Source organism: Silurus meridionalis, chromosome 15 (assembly GCF_014805685.1).
Source record: "Silurus meridionalis isolate SWU-2019-XX chromosome 15, ASM1480568v1, whole genome shotgun sequence".
Lineage (NCBI taxonomy): Eukaryota > Metazoa > Chordata > Actinopteri > Siluriformes > Siluridae > Silurus > Silurus meridionalis.
This window is the reverse complement of record NC_060898.1, coordinates 6,846,790-6,868,457: the sequence shown is the minus strand read 5'-3', so window position 1 is coordinate 6,868,457 and position 21,668 is coordinate 6,846,790. Positions and strand designations below refer to the sequence as shown.

The following is a 21,668-nucleotide window of genomic DNA, read 5'->3' as shown; positions in this document are numbered from 1 at the left end:
AAAAAACCCAAATATATAAGTAGGAATAAGTGAGAGAATGAGGATAGACACTTGTAGAATGTGTGCTAGCACTAGGCATTTACACACGTTTTTTTTTTCCTATTTGTAGTTTTATTTGTAGAAAGTCAATGCAGATTTTTAACTATATTTTTTATTTTTGTGTTCCTTCTCTCTCTCTCAGGCATTCTCTCGTAAACCCGTAGACGCCCCCTCCTGGCCTGGTGTGTATCGGCTCTGTCTTTCTTTGATGGAGAGTCTGCTCAAGACGCTGCGCTACAACTTCATCAACGAGGCACTCGACTTTGTTGGAGTTCACCAAGAGCGCATCCTCCAGGTGTGTCCATGTTAATAAGTGTGTACAAGGCTGATTCGAAAAACTTTATATATTAAATTAATGGTTCGGTACGTACATCGGTTTTTAAGTCATGGTTCTGATCAAGCAAAAAATTTAATTGCTTGTCGTTTCTTATTAACGAAGTTTATTATTATTAACATTTCAACAGTTTACATAAAACAATGTTAAATAAAATGCCTGTATTGTTAGATAATATACAAAATATTTTGTAAAAACAAAACAGAATAAATCAATGCAGTACACTGTTTATTATATAGATTAAATTGAGTGATTGATTGAATTGCCACAAATTGAATTAAAAAAATACATTGAAAAATGTAATTAAATAGATTACATTTGTTAGATCTATTCAAGTAAAACAGATGTGTGTATTTGTTTTACATTTAATATTAAATTGTATAAAGATCTTCAGAACTCTTCTGCTTATTTCAGCATACTTTAACAAATGCCGTCAGTCACTGGAATTGTCAGGATTTTTCTCTTTTTAAAAGAAATAATACATAAAACGCTAAAGAATCCCTTTTGCTGGACTGTTGTTAAAATGATCAGGAAGTGGCAGCGATTTCTCGCATGAACAAAACAATTCAATTTATTATTATTTTTTTTTAACCGTGCACTACAAATTGTATTTTCGCTACATAGTTGAGTAGCCACAGTGACACTGCGCTAACTCTAGTTTCTTTTTTTTTTTTTTTACATCCCTAGCATTGTTGTGTATATTTTACATTTTAATAATATAAAAAAAAAACAACTAAACAAAGTGACTAAACAAACTTGCGGTCTGCTATTTAATATGTTTATGAGGGAACTTTTTTGCATTTGGTAAACATATGCATAACTTAAGGCCCTGTACTGAAACGGTTCAGTTCGAATACGTGTAGCGTTACACCGTTTTTATATATATATATATATATATATATATATATATATATATATATATATATATATATATATATATATATATATATATATATATATATATATATATATATACATACACACACACACACACACACACACACACACACACACACACACACACACACACACACACCGCAATGCTCCTAAAATTTCCTCCAGTGTTTAGTTTCTAACCCGAATTTGCACTTTGTCCACAAATCAGCACAGTCTACTCTATTGGCTCATTTATACAATTCAGCTTCTGGACTCCTTGTTAGGAATAATTTGGCTTATTATGCTTGCTACCTTATGCTACCTGAAATAGTGTCTCAGAGAATGCTGTGTAGACATGACAATATGCTGTATGTTAATGCACCTATGGTCTGTGTGTTTTAGTGTCTTAGTGCAGTGCGTACAGTACAGTCTCTAGCATGTTTGGACGAAGCTGATCACACAGTGGGTTTCCTGCTGCAGCTGTCCAGCTTCTGTAAAGAGTGGCACTTTCACCTGCCACAACTGCTCAGAGATGTGCAGGTACACACACACACACACACACACACACACACACACACACACACACACACATATATACACTTTACATTTGCCGTTTATAACAATAGTGTTGAAATGTAAGTTACATTTTACTGAAGTTGATATAACTGCAGAGGGAGAAGGAAATGTGCACACACTCCATTTTCATACAAAGTTTTATAAAAGTGTATATCCATTCAAAGCCAATGGAAATAGTCTTTTGCAGTTTAATTTAATCACCTAATCTTAGTCTAACAAAGTACAATAGATACTTCTATCATCTTAATTAGTAACCCCACAGTAGCAACTTTACTGTATTAGTAAAATAGTCTGTGCAACTCCTGGTATACATGCAAAATGCAATTTTTTTTTTATTTACATGTATTCTTTTTTTTTTTTTTTTTTTTTGCCTTGCAGGTGAATCTCTGTTACTTGTGTCAGACATGTACATATCTTTTACACAGCAAGAAAATGTTACACCACTACCTCCAGGTAATGTGGTCATCATTAAATAAACCTACTCAAGCATTATACCAGAGTTACTTCCTTTTTTCTGAAAATTCTACTTTCTTTACAGGCAAAAAATGGTGAGGCTTTACCGCAGAGGCCCCGCCCACAGCAAGCGCTCCAGCCCCTCTCTAAAGAGCAACCACCGGTCGGTGAGCGAGAGGAGGTGGAGCCTAAAGCTTTGCAGGCGGTGCAGTGCAGCCTTCTAAAGATTCTCAGCAAAACTCTGGCGACGTTACAGCACTTTACACCAGACTGCTGCCAAATCCTGTTAGACCAGGTATATACATGATGATAAATATCATAATTGTGGAGATATTAAAATTTGACCATACATTAGTATTACCACAAGAAATCTACACGGGAAAGGTTTATAAATTGGAATGTCACAGGAAAAAAGATGCTGCGAAGAGCGTTTTTTTTTTATTAAATTTTTTTTTTTACTGTTTCAAAACACAATTTGAGTTCTTGTCTCTCTTTTTTCTTTTTATCGCCGTCACCAGAAACTGAAACAGGGGCCATCCAGCTCCGCCTCCATTCATAAAACTGGTGCTTGCCCACGTGCCCGTTGCCACATACATGCAATACATACGTATTACAGTAGCTGCAAATTGCTCTGTTTTGTTACATTTATGTACTGTAATTTGTTATATTATTGACAAATCACAGTATGTCACCCCATACTGATCACAATTCTTTAAGATTTCTGGGTAGGCTAAGCCACATCTAGACTTACTCTATTTTTAAGTTATGATGGGGTCATCGAAAAGCAGTTCCATCGTAGTTCTACTGTACTCCCACCCTGGGCAAATTAGAATCAGCCAGGTTAATGCGGGTTGATGGGTTAGAAAAAGGATTGCATCCCTCTGAGCTAAAGAGATCTCTCTGTACCTTCACAACAAAACGGTTGTGCAACATAGCAATGGCACTGGTAATGTGGGGCTGTTTGATGTACTGCTATTAATGCAGTTATTTGTATTATGTGCAAGTGTGTACATGTATCACAGATCAAGAATCTTTTTTTAGTTTTTTCTTTTCTTTTAATGCAACTTTTTATTGTGCATGTCTCTTTGTTAGTCTATGGACCTCGCGGAGTACAGGACTTTGTTCGTCCTCAGTTTTACAACGCCAGCGTTCGATTCCGATGTCGCGCCGTCGTTTGGGACTCTGTTGGCCACCATCAATGTGGCTCTGAGTATGCTGGGCGAGGTAGTGTATTCATATCAACTTCAGTACCTCTTCATATATCTTATTATTTATACAGTTATTGTCTAGAGATCGATTACTGTCTAAAGCTTGCACAAGTCAACAAATCTAGCAAATGTTATCAAAATGTCCACTTATGATGAAACCATGCAAATATAAAGAAATATTAAACAATATATATAAAACAAAAAAAAAACTGTTACATTAATCATTTTCACAGATGCAATGAAAATTGTCCCCTTTTTGACATTCCTAATTGTGCTTCTAGTTTGCTAGTTTACCAACTCACTTAACATGTATAAATTGTTTCTTCATTATAAAAAATTTTATTTTGTGATTCTCAGATAGAGAAAAAGAAAGAGCCGGTGGTGTCATCTGAGGAAACTCAAGCAATGAAGTAAGGGAGAAAATTGAACATGACCTTTGCATGGTGCTATAACTGGTACTGGGAGACCTTTTAAACAGAGCCAATAATTAATCCTGTTTAGCATAATTAAGTCATATGTGAGTTTATTTTGTATAATAAACACATTCACTATTTCATTCTATTTTTATAGTGCGATTAACAATAGAAATGAGCATAAAGTAGGTATTCTGAAATCTATTCAACAATTGTTTGGAAGCTTGAGAGGAAGCTTTTTGTTAATTTTCAGTCAAATTTAGAACGATTCAGAGCAAATCCTATAGTCTTAAACCATTCAAGTTTAAGGTTAAATTCTGTCTAGTATAGTCAAGTCTAAAGAATTGGTTGTAGAAGCCCCCATAAAAATGATTTCTTCCACTGTTTACTTTTTGTTCGGCTTCTTCAGGTCCTTGCTGATGTTTTCGATGGAGAACTGTTTCTACGTGTTGATCTCGCAGGCCATGCGATGTTTAAAAGATCCGACTGTTTTGCCCCGGGACAAGCAGAGAGTAAAACAGGAGCTCAGCTCTGAACTGGTGAGATTTTTTTTCTTTAAATATCTTTTCATTAGCTCTTGAAGGAATTCCGATTAATCCCGTGGAATTTGAACACTGGCGCCAAATTTTGTTTCGATCATATAAGCAAATTATTAACGGTGTAATTCACCACGACGACCCAAAAAAAAAGGAAAGAGCATTTACCGATGATGCATACAGCATAGAAAAGCTTTACACACTACCATTTAAGCTCTATTTTCGCTGCTAGCTTCCTATCTGACACGTTTTTAAAAAGGTGGCCGATTTATTTATTTATTTTATTATTAGTAGTAGTATTATTGTCTCTATTACATTCCATCAATACATAGTTATTCCATCTTGTCAGCTATAAGATTCAAAGTCGTGATTAAAAAAATAAATAAATAAATAATCTCTTCTCATGTTTGTGTTCCCAGAGCACATTGCTGTCGACGCTGTATAGGTTTTTCCGCCGAGGATCACCTTCGTCCCCCGCCAGCGGACTTCTGCCCTCCCCTCAGACCAAACCCACCACTCCTGGGTCAAAGGTCACGCAAGAGGGCCAAGATCCATTCACACTGCTCGTCCAGGCTTTTGCACGTCAAGTCCAGAGCTAGACACACACATGCTGAGTTCTGAGTTACATCTGAATTGTAGACTCTTTCCATCAATCTCAACAAAGCGCCATTTTTATTGGCTCACTGTGACATTACTCACTCAGTTCTTCCTTTTTTTTTTTTTTGTCTTGTCGTGCCAAAGCGTAGCTGTATCTTTTTCGGAACCACATCAATTAGATAGCGGGTACATTTGTACCGATTAAAGTCGCATGTGTAAAGCTTTGGGTGAATTATTTAAGGTGCTCCAGACGGTTTTGTAATTGAAACAATTAACATGACATTCAGAGGCTTTGTTTTTATGGGCTAGTTTCAGATGACTAAGCTGATTCAATTCAACAAATTATAATGCCTAGCACTTTAATTTGTTAAATGTGTATGGGGTCCAGTGTTCTAACCATTTGAAATGTGTGTGAATTCAAATTGCTGACATCAAGTCAAGGACAATTCTTTCAGAAATGCTGTGTTTAGTAATAAATCAATGCTAATGGGGACCATTTAACTAACGTGTGTATTATTGAAGGCAAGTCACATTATGCCTATTGATTTATTATTTGTAATACGCCCAGTGTTCCGAGATCGGATCAGTCACCTCTCTGACCACGATAAAGCCGTTACTGTAGATTGACATTGAATATTAGCATTTTCGACAGACATCGTTTTTTTTGTTAGTAATATTACACTTATCTAGGAACCGTATTATATGTATCTTATTGTTTTATGGCTGGTATATTTAACTATAATAAGTTCTTCAGATCTGTTCAAATATACCTGTGTACATGATTCTTTATGCCTTTTCTACGTCTCACCGGTGTTGTCATTCAGATCTGAACAAAAAATGCATTTTTGTGTCTGTTTATACAATAATAAAGAATTTATAGGAGGTTGTATGGTTATTGTAAAAGATATGAATATGCAGGCAGTAGTGTGGTCACGATACCAAAGTTTTACTTCGATACGATACCGCAATTAAATATCATGATACCAATACCAAATCGATTTTATGGCAATAAAAAAAAAGGGCAAGTAATTGAATAATGGAACGTTTGTACATGTTTGTTAGCTCCCAATGTATGCTGTCTGCTAAAACAGAGTGTAACTTTTAAAATGATTACATTTTAAATATTTTTTGTATTTATATAATCAAACCCGATGTGCCATAGAATCAGCATGCTGCCCACACAATGCCCCCAATTGTTTAACACTTGGAACTACAGCGATCACTCAAAATATTGTTTTAATGAGGGTACCCTTCTAGTAAAGGTATATCATGCACACTAGCGTGCAGTTTCATTTTTGCTTTAAGAGCATCCGTCTTCATTCCACCCTGTCTTCTACACCTGCCTTTTTCAAATTAACCACCAGCATGTCTTCTCTCACCACATCCATAAACATCCTCCTTGGCCTTCCTCTTTCCCTCCTGCATGGCTTCTTCATCCTCAGCAATCTTCTGCCGATATAATTGTTTTTTTACAGTGGGGGAAATAATTAGCTAATCACCTGCCCCTTACAATGAATGAAAAGTCTGGAATTTTTTGGTAGGTTATTTTAACAGAAAGAGACAGAATATAAAAGAAATCCATAAAAAAAAAAAACGTCCCTTTGGGAAAGTATTCCTAATATCAACTTATGTATATAAAATACATCAGTCACAGAATCAACCTCTTCCATTCAAACCTTTTCACCACCATGGGAAAGACCAACGAGTTGTCGAAGGACTTCAGGGACAAGTTTGTAGACGTCCACAAGGCTGAAATGGGCTACAAGACCATCAGATTTTTGCCTTGGCTGTAGGCTTTGGTTTATTTTCATGCTGGAAAACTCATCCATGACCCATCATCAGTGTTCTGGCTGAGGCCAGAAGGTTCTCATCCAAGATTCTACAGTGCATGGCCCCTTTCATGTGTCTTCCTGTACCCTTAGCAGAGAAACAGCCCCAAAGCAAAATGTTTCCTCCTGTGGGGATGGTGTTCTTGGGGTCATATTCTTCATTTCTCAGCCTCTGAACACGGCGAGTCGAATTGATGCCAAAGAGCTCAATTTTGATTTCATCTGACCACATCACATTCTCTCAAGCCTTCTCTGAATCATTCAGGTCGTCGTTGGCAAACTTCAGATGAGCCTGTTCATGTGCATTCTTGAGCAGAAGGACCTTGATGTGTTACCAATGGTTTCATTGGTGACTGTGGTCCGAGCTCCCATGTAATTCTGGGATGAGGACTAATGTGTGTGGGGAAGTTATATATAACATGAATTTATTATTTTCTTCCGGATTTTTTTAATATTCTTACTCTTTCTGTTAAAATAAACCATAAAAATTCTAGACTGTTAATTTTTTTGTAAGGGGGTACATTTTTTACACATTATTAGTACAATTCTGAACCCTAGACCTGTTAAATACTATCCTACACGATATGGTCAAAAATGCTTTATGTGGTTCTTTCCCAAATTGTTACCACTAAGTTTGAGGCACACAATTGTATAGGGTGTCTTTGGATGCGGTAGCGTTGCATTTTTCCTTCTCTTGAACTAGGAGACCCAGACCTTTTCCAGCATGACAATGTCCCTGTGCACAAAGCAATCTCAATGAAGACATGGTTTAATGGGGTTGAAGTGGAAGATTTTGAGTGGACTTCTATAGAGCTCTGACCTCAACCCCTATAAAACATCTTTGGGGTGAACCAGAACACAGACTGCGCACTAGACCTACTTACTCTATATCAGTACCTGACTTTACTAATGCTCTTATGGCTGAATGAACACAAATCTCCACAAGCACACCAAAATTAAGTGGAACATCCTCCCAAAAGAGTACAATAAATGGGGACAATGAAGAGAATGTTTTATTTATTTATTTCTTTATTTACATTTGTGTCATTTAGCAGACGCCCTTGTCCAGAGTGACGTACATTGAGTCTCTAGCAATGAATAAATCTACACTGGTAATCTGGATTACAAACTTGAAATAAATCCGCCTACAACTCTGTTGAGTTATTTATTTATTTTTTTTTTAAACAAAGCAAACTTGAAAAGTGTTTTTTAGTGTTTCAGGAGAGGTAGGTCTTTAACCGTCACTTGAAGATAGCCAGGGACTCCTCTGTTTGGATATCTAGGGGAAGTTCATTCCACCACCTTGGTGCCAAAACAGAGAAGAGCCTTGAAGTATACTTGCCTCTCATCCTGAGAGAAGGTGGTACCAGTCAAGCATGTAATAAGGTGCTGATCCATTTTTGGCCTTGTGAGCAAGCCTCAGTGTTTTGAATCTGATACGTGCAGCTACTGGAAGCCAGTGGAGAAAGTTTAGCAGTGGGGTGGTGTGGGAGAACTTGGGCAGATTGAACACAAGTCGAGCAGCAGGATTTTGATCATTTGCAGTAGACGAATAGTGTTTAGAGGTCGACCTGCCAGCAGAGTGTTGCAATAGTCCAATCTAGAAATGACAAGAAACTGAAGAAGCACCTGGGCAGCCTGTGTGGATAGAACTAGTCGAATTCTTCAGATGTTGTAGAGAAGAAATCGACAAGAACGAGCCACATTAGAAACATGGGAGGAGACGGACAGTTGATTGTCCATAGTCACCCCAAGGTTGCGAGAAGTGGCTGAAGGGGAGAGCAGAGAGATATGAAGAGTTATTCTGAGATCTTGACCTGGAGATGAGTGACCTGGGATGACCAGCAGTTCTGTTTGCTGGGGTTGAGTATTGATGAGCACTCATTCATGAATGTATGCCAAGCATGTTGAGATCTGAGTGAAAGCTGTGGTATCTGAGGGAGGGAAAGAAAAGATGATTTACGTGTCATCAGCATAGCAGTGGTAAGAAAACCCATGTGAGGATATGACTGAGGAGATATATGTATATGTTTTATATAAGTATATAATATGTATATAAGTTTTTTTTTAATAGTTTTTGAAAAAAACTTGATTAAACTAAGGGCTATCGCGCACGCGCACGGCGCTCCCTCACAGCTTCCCCGCGAGAGCGCGCCGCATCGAGCGCGCGCGTGGCTCCGTGTGGCGTAGCGACGCTCGTGCTTCTAACTCCGCGGCGCACGAGCTGACGTCTCGAATGGGCCGGAACAGCTTTCTCTCTCTCTATATACATATTCCAGAAGAAAACCCTTTAAAAATATTATTTACAAAAAATACTCAGACAAGCGCCTCGCCGCCGTGCAGAAGGTGAGTAAGCAAAATAATAATAATGTTAAAAAAAAGAAAGAAAGAGAAAACACTTTGGGAAATTGTTTGACGCTCGAGCGCGAGAGGCTTATAGCTTATCGGTCCGGCCCGCTCACTGCTCAGGCGCATCGACCCTATTTTGTTTAGGTTCAGAATTAATACACGATTAATTCATTCTTTTAGAGATTGCAGAGGTTAAAGCAGGAAATGACGCACACTGTCACATTGTCGATGGAGCCACTGTTTATCCGAAGTATAGCTTCAGGTGAGGCGCGTGCCTGGATATATGGGGTAAATGGGTAAAGGGATAAGCGTGAAAGCACGCGCGCTGCTCAATACTTCCACATCGTTTACAACATTGAAGACAGTTTATAACTTATTGTTGTAACTTTTATTTTATTTTTTTGGCACAGATCAATGATGCACACTCATATGTTATAAACCTGCACATGTCACACAACTTCCAATTTGCATTTTAATATGCAAACCAATAACAACATAATATAGGAGTTTTTTCCTCCATTCTAAATATCTCCTGTTTATTCATTAATTCATTCATTCATATTTACAGGTTGTTATTATTAAAACAAAAATATAATCTACACGTTTTAATGATTATGCATGTCATAGTTTTGGTATATGGTTTATTTGTTTGAAATAACTTAAAAAATTTTTGTGTGTTAAAAGTGAAAAAAATGGTCACAGGTCTCTATTTGCTATTACATTTCCTCTTAGGCTTGCACTTTTGTGAGATTTTAACATGCAAGAAATTCCCCAATTCCCCAATTTCCAAACCCAATATCAAAAAATTGTAATCGAAAGAGAGATAATGTTGCTGTTCTGTTGGTCACGGCTGCATCCAGCTCATCTCTCGTCTTTCACCACACAAAGATTCTGGCTATTCATATATACAAGCATAGAAAAATAGAAAATAATACACAAATTGAGTTTTTTAATAAGCAAATGGGCCAGAGATGCTTGATCATAACCAATATACAATTTTTAATATTTAAAAGTAATTCATATCTGGATCAACTGCTGACCACTGTAATGCTGACCACATAGAAATGGTTCTCTTTGAACAGTAAAAAGCGAAAAATATTAGCATGGATTATGAACGGTTAGGACACACTTCCGACACACCATGCTTGCATTTTGCTTGTCAGACTGCCCCAAATGTTTATTTTTACACAGTAAAAAATACTAAAATAATCCTTATTTGTGATAGTGTTATAGTGGTGTTCTTAACTACTTGGATATTTATTTCTAATCATGTAATCCAATTCATCACAGAGCAGTTCAATAGGATGTAGGTGCAGTCTCTGGGCAGGCCATTGCATTATAGATAATACTCTAGTCAACATTTGAAATAATGCTCCTTAGACTCTTTAAATAATGTTTACAGATCTTGGATGTATGCTTCAGCTCATTGTCTTGTTGTATGGGGAATTTGGTTCTGCTTTCACGTTTGATTGCGTGTGTGAGGCAGTCTGCTAACACACTCACACGTGTTCACATGTTCGTCTCACATATGTACTTCTGTTACATATATGAGAACCAAAAATGTCACATTTGGACTGATCCATCCACAAAACCTTTCTCCAGTCATTCAGCGTTCAGTTCTTGTGTGTTTGTGCTCTTTATCTAGTTTGGTACATATTAACAAAAGGAACATGCATGTGTCTCAAAAACAATAAAATATTAGGTGTTTCAGAATGTTGACCGGTGTTCTTTGTGTGTCACATGGCTGGTCAGAAGACCTTAAAAAAGGTTTGGCTGAATCCTAAATACACCTTTATTTAATATTTCATTACAATACATTGAAAACATATTTAGAATCCTGTTGGAAAGCAAAAAAATACAACTTTGTTGTCATTATTCCAAAATGCCTATAATAAGCTGTTTTAAATGAACCACGTAAACTTGTTAGTTCTTCGCCTGAACCTAATTCAAATCCAATAACCAAATTACATTTGTTTGAACTGAGAAATACCATATACTGATCCGAGTAAGCAAAGTTTGCTGTGCTCTTAGGTTGAGACGGATGGTATCCTCTCATGTATGTAAAAGAGGGCAGATTGCCCTTTCATGCAAGTGTGCAATTCTGTCCTGTGATGCAGCAGTTTGAAAAGTTGCAGTCGGTTTCATGTGTCTCAGAGGATGAGACCTTTGCTCTCCCTGAGTGATAGCTGTCGTATAATGAGGGAGAGCTTTCTAATGAGAGGCCGGTGACCAAATTGGGCAGAAAACTAAGAGAATTGCTTAGAATATTTTCATTTATGGCAAGTTTATCTCATTTATACAACTGAGCATTTAAGGGTTGCTCAAGGGCCCAGCAGTGGCAGGTTGGTTGTGCTGGGATTTGAACGCATGACCTTCTGAGCAGTCCAACATCTTAACCGTTGAGCTACAACCTTCCAACATTAAAACCCTGGTACAAGCCCTTCCAACCTGTACAATTCAACATACCTCTACAATACTTTTGGTTTGAAGGCTTTCTGTTACCATAAATGTAGCAAAAGCAGTTGGTTCCTGTTATCAGTTCTGATACAGCACCTATAAACTGTAGTTCCCTTGCAAATTAAGTGCACAATGGGTGCCTTTATATAAACTGTGGTTAGCCTTATAGCTGGAAACTACAAAGCAAGTAAAATAACATAATGTAGAAAAAACGGTGTGCATTTATCCCTGATGAGCAGCCGTGGCGACTGTGGCAAGGAAAAACTCCCTTAGATGTTATGAGGAAGAAACCTTGAGAGGAACCAGACTCAAAAGGGGAACCCATCCTCATTTGGGTGACATCAAGAGTTTGATCATAACATCTAAGGGAGTTTTTCCTTGCCACAGTCGCCATGGCTGCTCATCAGGGATAAATGCACACCGTTTTATTTAAGATTATAAGTAAATGTTCTTTCTACAGTCTTTGGTATAAAAGTAGGAGCTACTGAGCTCAACATTTGTGATCATCACAGATCCAGCATCAGCTTCTTCATGCCAGAGCCTTTAAACACTCCCAGAGGTCCAATGTCAAGACTCCACACATGTAGTGGGATCCAATTGGCACTGGTATGTCTCTAGATCGTTCAGGATGTTTGCGAGTTTGGCATCTACTTCTTTAAAGTCCATAATCTTTATGAGATGGGACGTGACTGGACGAGGTGGGACGTGACTGGGACGTGAGCTCTGTGGAATAGTATATTTTTTTTTCTAGTATAGAAGCAGGTTTTGTCATCTTCATGCATTCCGGATTGTTCCCCACTGATTAAAAGGATTATTTTTCAACTCATCATCAGTAACTGCTTTATTATTTATTATTTATATTATTTGGTCTTTGAGGATCTGGTGCTTATTCCGTAGCAAGCTCCGAAATCAACAAAACACAACAAAAGTCACAATTTGTTTGTCAACTAAACTATTTTCTTTTCTTATATTAGATACCACTAAAATGTTAAATCGATTTCACATAATGCTGTACAAAATTGTACAAAAGTCTGTGTATGGACTGTGTGCTGGAATACACACAATACAAGTGCTTCGGTGAAAGCATGTATTGGGAATACACTCTGCATCCCGATAAGATATCTTCATGTTCTACAACACAACAAACATGAGGAAAAAGTGGCCTTTGTGGATTTCAAATATTGGTGGTGAATTCGTTTACAAAAGAGCGTTAGAAAGAGAAATAAAATGTTCAATGGATTGACTGCAGATGGCCGAGAATTCTGAGATTTTCATTTTCTGAATTCATTACTTCGTATCACGCTACAGCCCTACCGTGTCCAATTGAAGAAGCGTGTCATGGTGTCCCGTCAAAATATGGTTCTTTTTAGTGCAACAACTAAAACCACCTGAAACAAATTATCTTTAGTCCCATCACTCACTGAGGTGCCTTCAGAAAGGGACTGTAGTGTTAATTGTCTTAGGATAAGTCATGAATAGTCAAGGTTAAGTATGCACACTTTAGGTTCTCATTCACTATTTCTGTGTCATCAAGTATGTCAGGACATGGGAGAACTAAATCTGGTCTATAACTATGTGAAACACTTTGATGTAGAGCAGATAGATTGCATGTCTTGTGGAGGGCATTGCAATATTTCAACACCCCAGTAATTTAGAAGACTTTGGAGATAATTGGCTTTCTTGAAACAATAGGCAGCTTTAAAGAGGGAAAAGATCCGATGTACCTCTTGACATTTTTAACCCTGCCACCATCAAAGTCTTCTAATTGAGGAGAATTCCACTGATGACTTTGTGTTTAAAAAAAAAAAACAGCACCAGAGCAGACGTTATTACCAAAAAGAAAAACACGTCAATTCTTTTTACTGGTATATTAGCAGGGATTTTTATTATTTTCAATACACAAAAGTTCTGAGAATCCAGCAAAATGTTCTTGACCTTTTCAGTCAGCTCTATGGCTTCCTGCATTATGATACAGTATATCGTGTACACAAGTTTGGGCACTGATAAGGACTCACTGCATATTGATGACATTTTCGTGACATTTTATGACTTTCACCCGTGGCATTTTAGCAACAACAGGCAGGATGTGCTTTCTCTTTTACTGTCAGTGAAACACCCAAACATACGAAAAAAATATATTTATTATATGGACAAAAGTATGACGACTTTTCTGGACATACGTGATTCTTCCCCAAACTGTTACCACAATGTTAAAGGCACACAATTGTATAGGATGTCTTTGGATTTGGTAGTAATGAATATTCACAGGAACTAGGAGACTCAAATGTTCCAGCATGACACTGCTCCTGTGCACAAAGCCAGCTCCATGAAGATATGGTTTACATGGGTTGTAATGGAAGATCTTGAGTAGCCTGTTGTAGAGCTCTGATCTCATCACCTTTGGAATGAATTGGAACTCTGACTATACCCCAGGCCTCCTCACCCTACATCAGTGTCTGACTTTACAAACATCCTATTAGCTGAATGAGCACAAATTTTCACAATCACACTCCAAAATCTAGTGGAACATCCTCCCAGAAGAGTGGAGGTTTTATAGCAGCAGATGGGGACTAAATGTGGCGTGGGATGTTCAAAACGCTTAATTCCACTGTACTTTTAATAGTATTTCAAGCAAGATGGTAGGCTTGTTGGTGGATAAAAAAAATCTATATTAACCACTTAAGTCTCAGACTCAAACAAACAAAAAAAAGTCAAATAAATGTTTACATAAGTAATAATTTTGAGAGCTGGAGCATGGATGAGGAGTTAAGATTCTTCAAAATATGACATTATTTCCAGTAAGGAATAATAATGTGCGATTATATTTGTTAAAATGGCCCGGTTTGATCAGGTCCTTGACCAATAATTGATAGAGTTGATGTCACATAAATGATGATGGGTTCCCCTTTTGAGTCTGGTTCCTTGCAAGGTTTTCTTCCTCTAAGGGAGTTTTTCCTTGCCACAGTCACCATGGCTGATCATCAGGGATAAATACACATCGTTCACCTTAACTCTTAAATTCTGTAAAGCTGCTTTAAAACAATGTCTGTTGTAAACAGCACTATAGAAATAAACTTGACTTGACTCAGACCTTATGAGAAGGAGTTCTTTTACTGTAGGCTTTCAAATTTCTTTAAAATTGTGAATTGAGTTTGTGTGTATTTGTGCCTTTGGGCAACTGTTATTTAACACTTTGCAGTAGGACCTACTTTCTCTACTATGAGTACTGGACTTCTTGTATTTTTTTAGGAATGCATATTCGATGATAAAATTTAAGTATTAAGGATGATAGTTGCCTGAATATCAGTTTGGATTGGATGTTTTTCCACCAGTTCTGATGTTCCATTCCATGAAGGTTTGTGTTGTTGGCTGCCACAATACGGAACATATACTCAACATCAAAAATGGAATAGAATAGAATAGAATAGCCTTTATTTGTCACATATACATTAGAGCACAGTGAAATTATTTTCTTCGCATATCCCAGCTTGTTCGGAAGCTGGGGTCAGAACGCAGGGTCAGCAATGATATGGCACCCCTGGAGCACAGAGGGATAAGGGCCTTGCTCAAGGGCCCTAGAGCTTGGCATTTCTTCTTCTATGCAGCTATGATTACCTTTTGAGCAAGTTCTTTTTGTCAAATGACTTTTTAACTATTTGCTCAAGAAGCTGCAGCCCCTAGAAGATTAAAGCCAGTGGTGGAATTCCCTACTACATCATCAGGACCCAGGATGCTCCTAAGGATGGCTGTAAGTGTGTGGCACATAGTAAAGACAACGAAGTCTAGTGCCAACAAGACAGAAAAAGTTCTTAGTAATAATTCACAAAAACTGTCAATGACAACTAAGCTAGCAGGTGCCACAGATGTTTTTTACCAGTGTCGGAAAAAGAAATTGAGGAGATAAGGAGGTTGTCTTGATTTAAAAATTTTGTTCGGGCAACTTTGTGTGTTTATTGGAAGGTCTCTGAATGAACGTGGAAGGTATTCAGCTGATTCTTACTGCTCTTAGGGGTTGGTTGGTACATCCAGACTATTTGTATTCAGACTGTTTGTTTATTTTGTTTTTTATATATATATATATATATATATCTATCTATATCTATATATATCTATATCTATATATTTAGTTTTTTATATATTTTTTATATTATATTATATATTATAATATTTTATTTGAGCAGTTGATAGTTACCAGCAAAGGAAATTATTTTGTGTGTGTGCGTGCACGTCGCTTTGTGCATATGCGACTTTGGTGTGACCTTGGAGCAACAATATAATAAAAAGCAACAAAAAAACTACAGGCAGTGCAAAGAACATAAGCTTGTTGAAAGTTGATAATACAGAGGAAAAAAAATTGATACCCAGAAGAATGCATAATGCAGTACAGGGCACAACAGAATGTGCAGAGGAATTTTTCAATTTCTTTTGTGAAACTCATCTGGTGTGCAGAATGATTGTTTTCAATAAAGAGGATATGTGCACAGAATAATTCAAATTCGGTCAAAATATAGCGTAGTTGTCCTTTATCTTTAGAATCGCAGCCTTTACTTTAACAATGCGAAACATGTCACATAGCGCTTTGAATATCGAAACCTCTCTTCATGCTTGGCAGAGGCCAGCATTGAAATAACAAGTAGAACAAATGCATTGTGCAGACTTGAACATCATCGAGCAGCTTCAACAGAGCAGATAAAACATGTTTGTTGAGCAAGTTGGCTTTAAAAAATGTAGCACAGTGTTTGTAGAAGTCTGTTTGTAATGCCCTCATGAGCATGCGAATTTTCCCCTTTATTGGACATGCTAAAGTATTCTTATATAATGTTTTTTGCATTTCACATTTATCCTCTAATCCTGTCTCTGAATTCATTTCCGTCTCTGCAATGGTTTTAAGTATTGGTGTTTTGGCTGCAGGGTCTATTCGTATGTGCTTTCTGCTTTCATTTAGTCCCTATTTGGTGTAACTTCCACCCCTCTGGGAAGGTGTTCCACTAGATTTTGGAGTGTGCTCATGCTGAACACCACAAGGGCTTTGGTAAAGTCAGGTAATTATGTGGGTGAGGTGAGGAGGCCTGGGGTGCAGTCATTCCAAAGACTTTTAGCGTTAAGATCAGAGCTCTATGCCAGACCCCTCAAGATCTTCCACTCTAACCCATGTAAACTATATTTTCAGAAAGCTCTCTTTGTGCACAGGGGCATTGTCATGCAGGTTGGGATCTAGTAGTTAAATTGAAGGAAAAATTCAATGCTACTGTATCTGAAGACACTAACAGTTTGGGGGAGAAACAAATATGGCTGGAAAAGTCAGGTGTCTCAATACTCGCAAAAAACCTTGTCACTATGCAACAAATAATGACCTGCTGGTTAATTTGCAATAAAACAATAGTGAAAACTTAAACATAATAAAAAAAAAATACAAATATTCACAAACCATCATGTATTCTGAGGACTGCAGGAAATTTGTTTTGGGGGGAAAAAAAAAAGACAAACCACTTTTTAAAAAATGTTTGTATTTTTTTTTTTGGAACCAACAAATTCAAGGTGGAGGCTGTTAAAGACCATGAGGATGAAAGCGATGAAATGGATGGGATACAAGATAATTTCTGATCATGTTGAATTCTATGAATTACAGATTTGATCATAAACATATATTTATATTTAAGCTGTGACCATGCTAAAAGCTAAGCAATGATTTCAAATCATTTTCATTATAGTTGACCCTGTTGACAAAGCTGTTTCGTTGTAGGAAATGATTATTACTAAACAAAAAAGCAAACGAAAAAGTTGAAATGAACAGCTGTAGTTTGCACTTTGTATAGTTTGCTACTCTATGGGTTTCTGTAGGTCTGTGAAAATATTTGTGCGTCTACATAAGAATACGTGCTGCTTTAATGTTGCACACTCGCTCTGATTAACACTGTGACACAGATGGTGTGTGACAGTTTGGGATTGTTGGGACAGAGCAGCTGGGAGAACTGCCAGTGGGACACAGTGGAGTGTGTGTGTGTGTCTGTATGTGTCTGTGCAGGCCTGTCTGAAAAAGGAGTGTTTCAGAAATATTGGCAGATTCAGTTGGTACATGCTGGAGTTTTGACAAAGGATGTTAATGATGCAGCAAAAATTTTAAAAATTGTTTTTAATTAGAAAAGAAGTTTGTGACACTTCTTGCACAAGCATAACGTCCTACAGAAGACTCGGAACCAAACACACCCTTTTGTGACTTTTTTTCATCTAAGCAGAAGATGCTTTTCATCTAGATCACCTTGCATAAGTATTCAACTCTTTTAGCTTTCCCACATTTTATTTTTATAAAAAACTAAAAGATTGCCTTTGGTATTGTCTTGGGAACCTAAATTGCCAGTTGCAAAGCCATTTTTAACAAATTTTCCCTTTTAAAAAAAAAAGGCTTTTGCGACAAAAAAAAACCCCAGCATCTATTTTACGTCCACTCTTAATAAATAGATAGCATATGGTACAACTCCATATATGGATGGCAGATGCCTTGCAGTTATGACAGTACAGGCAACCCCGATTATTCGTGGTTCGAAACTGGTGGCTCGGAAAATTTGCGGGTTCTCATTTGGTACTTAACTAACTTGTGGATTATCTTCAAAATTCGTGGGAATCCGCAGCGGGACCGAATGTTCAGGAACGTTAGGAATAACATTTTAAACTATGTTTTCACGATCAAATTCCGCCAATTTTTTTAAAACACATTATAATATTATTATTTTTAGTGATAAAGCATTTGTGTCCATTACTTACATTAAATTATCTGTTGAGTATGCATAAAAAAAGAACCAACTTACTGGCATAATGTCTAAATAATTTTACTAAGGTGCCATAGGGGCTGTGTGTCCAAAATTTGCTGATTTTCTAAAGTTCCCATGGACCACTGTAGTCAGAAAAGCAGACAAGAGCCCAAGCATAACTCTAAGGGAGCTAGAGCGATCTATAGATTGTAAAGGGGTGTAAAAATATCAACAGTTTACATTTCTTAAACAATTTAAACTAAAATGCCTGCTTGGTTTAAATAAAAAAATAAAAAAATAAAAATAGAATAAATCAAATTAATGCAATATACTTTTTTTTAATGATATTGATCAAATTGAGTAATCAATTCCATTGGAACAAATGAAGTTGATTAAATAAAATTGAAATAGATGGGAAAAAAGACCCCATTTGGGTAATACAGATGTGTGTATATGTGTGTTTTACATTTAAAAGTCATTTTCTAAAGATATGTTCAACTTCAATGTTCTACTTATTTCAACATACTTTAACAAATTTCTACATTCTCTCCATCGTTCGTTTATTCACTCCCTCCATCTGCGGAGTGTCAGGACAACAAAATCGTGTTTTCCGCCATGGAGTGAGTAAACACATTGACATTGCGCCCAAAGTGCGAGGTGGAGACTAAACAGTCTTGCGGTCTATAGTGACAAAAGGCATTGTGAGGACTCAAAACTTAGTTTTCTAACACTGCTTGGAAGACCATCCTCATAATAAAGCACAGTGGTGGTAGTATTATGTTGAGAGTTATGTTGAATTTATTTCCTGGCCTCTGACTGATACCATCAGGGGTAAATACCTATGCAATCATAATTTTTTTTATTTGCAAGTTGTTTTGTTGGTAAGTTATTGGTTAATTTGTTTTACTGCATATCTGGGGTCAAGCTTATTCAATAACTTATAGTCATGATATTCAGAATATTAAAGCCAACTGATTTGAGTTTGTGTAGCCATAAATGTTTTGTTTTGTTCTCTCCCAAACTTTTTTTTTCCAAATTATTTATTTCATTTTTTAACACCAGGAACACGAGGAAAAATTTAAACATGTTTGTCGATAGAAACAAATAACTAAAAATGTAGGTGTATGAAGGTGATCTGTGAATAATAATGAACATTTTGTTCTGTGCAGGGATGGAGTTCCCTGTGGATGTGCTGGAGGCCACGAGTCACGGGGAGCTAGAACGCTCAGCTCGCACCTACATGAATGAGCTGCTTTATGCTGATCCTGACCATGCCCACTACTTCACACTACCTAGTGGAAAGAAGGTAATTCTGTGACATTCATAGTAGGAGTAATTCTAGGTGTAATAATATGTTGGTCAGCATTAAATATGATAAATTACCTACATTATAATGGTGTATGTGTATTTCTTTTTAAATTAGCTTTTGTCACTAAGGCAAACTGTATGTGTGTGTGTGTGTGTGTGTGTGTGTGTGTGTGTGTGTGTGTGTGTGTGTGTGTGTGTGTGTGTGTGAGGACAATTGGCAGTAAACTTCTGATTTAGCGTCATGCCATTCCCTGTGAATATAATGAGTTCATGAGCTAATTTTGCCCAAAAAGAGAGTCTTGTAATTTAGACATTGTATAAGAAGAAATGTAGAAATTATTTATAATAATTGAAGTATTTGATAAATGCGAATCATTCTGCACAAACCTGTAGTAGTTACACTCTAGTGTTGCCCTGGCATATACAGTAGCTCTGTCATGACGCAGAAGTCTATCAAACAGAACAGTGGTCTTTAAAGATGTTCTAAACATGATAAGGATCATGCTTCTTCCTGCCAGACCCAGCAGGCAAATACAGAGAGTTCATTCATTGGTCCTATTACATGCTTTATTATTCATACCTTTCTCCAGTGCTCATTGGCACGTACTGTTAGCTGAAGAGTATTTGCATGGTCAGGACTTTGTGGTGTATTTTATTTGTATTCTTTATTTTATTCCACTGGTAAATATTTGCTTTGTCTTTTCTGAAAATGTGAATATATTGTGCTGCAATGTTAAGCCCAACTCTGCAAATCAAAACTGCACCTTTCTGCATAACCTTGTCCTCAGGATGTATACTAGTGTTCTGCCTTGGTAATGTATGTGCAAAAAATAGACAAGTGGACTTAAAATATGGAAAATTAAAAAACATTTGTACACATTGTAATCTAAAAGGGATGGTTTAACAATGGGTGGAATGATCCTGTTAAGTACTTAAAGCATACAGTGTCTTGCATAAGCAAAGAACAACAAAGGAAAACAGACAAAGCAGACATTTGTAGCTTGCATGCGTATTCACTCTACTGGGTCAGAATTACGTTTGCTTGTTAGAAGTAGTAGCTACATGGTTAAGATGTTGATCAAAAGGCATGCGTTCAGTTCCCAGCACCATCAAGCTACCACTGCTGGGACCTTAACTCTCCTCAATTGAGTAATTTCCTAAATTAAGGTAAAAGGTGCTCATACTGGGTAGTGTACAGGCTAATCTATAGCCTTCTACTACCAATAGCAAAAACATAGGCAGCTTATATGGCAGATGGTTGGCTGAATGTAAAAAATGTAAAAAAATGTTTCCTGTACGTTCTGAAATGGTTTCAGGTTCAGATCAGCCTGTCCAGTGTAGGCTTTGTTCCTCTGTATGGAGCCAATCTCCTGCATAAAGTCCTGGCTCTGTTCACCCCACAGGACCAGCTCACAGGTAACCACTCTGCTTTATTCACTAACCTTGGATTTAAGAAAAATAACTTAAGGTGAAATATATTATCATATATCCAACAACCATTTTAAAAGCATCCAGCAAGGTATCTCACAAAAATGACAATACTATAGAAATTAAACTTGGATATATTTTAGAGTAGTCAATGTGCAGCTTGTACAGCAGTACAGTTTTACTGTCCTCTGAAAATAACACATCATACAGCTATTATTGTCAAAATAACTGGCAACAAAAGTGAGTTCACCCTGAGTGTTGACAGCTGTATGCCACGTAACCGTGCAAAGCCACATGTCCTATTCATCATATTTGTGTGCTTGGCAGGACCATTCAAATTTGTGTATCTTGTATTAGAGCAGATAAAATTTGGTGCTTTAAGTACAATTCTCTCATACTGACCACTGGATGTTTATCATGGCACCTCATGGCAAAGGATTTGATAATTAGAATTGTTGCTTTCCACCAAGATGGCGTAGGCTATAAGAAGATCCATACCACCCTGAAATTGAGTTA

General features: G+C 37.1%; 2 protein-coding genes across 3 annotated transcripts in view; both read left to right on the top strand.

Moving 5' to 3' along the window:
* nup188 (nucleoporin 188) overlaps positions 1–5,914 on the top strand; it is a 29,124-nt gene extending 23,210 nt beyond the window's left edge. For both annotated transcript variants that reach the window (XM_046868193.1, XM_046868192.1), the window contains exons 36-43: positions 182–334; positions 1,652–1,789; positions 2,204–2,278; positions 2,364–2,573; positions 3,371–3,502; positions 3,844–3,896; positions 4,309–4,438; positions 4,855–5,914. In XM_046868193.1, the coding sequence (XP_046724149.1) occupies positions 182–334; positions 1,652–1,789; positions 2,204–2,278; positions 2,364–2,573; positions 3,371–3,502; positions 3,844–3,896; positions 4,309–4,438; positions 4,855–5,034 (1,071 nt within the window). In that variant the 3' untranslated portion in view covers positions 5,035–5,914. The remainder of the gene's footprint in view (positions 1–181; positions 335–1,651; positions 1,790–2,203; positions 2,279–2,363; positions 2,574–3,370; positions 3,503–3,843; positions 3,897–4,308; positions 4,439–4,854) is intronic.
* A 3,077-nt stretch (positions 5,915–8,991) lies between these two features.
* Positions 8,992–21,668, top strand: part of fam169ab (family with sequence similarity 169 member Ab) — a 34,427-nt gene continuing 21,750 nt past the window's right edge. Inside the window, exons 1-3 of the mRNA XM_046868276.1 lie at positions 8,992–9,207; positions 19,586–19,722; positions 21,041–21,140. Of these exons, the coding sequence (XP_046724232.1) occupies positions 19,588–19,722; positions 21,041–21,140 (235 nt within the window). The 5' untranslated portion in view covers positions 8,992–9,207; positions 19,586–19,587. The remainder of the gene's footprint in view (positions 9,208–19,585; positions 19,723–21,040; positions 21,141–21,668) is intronic.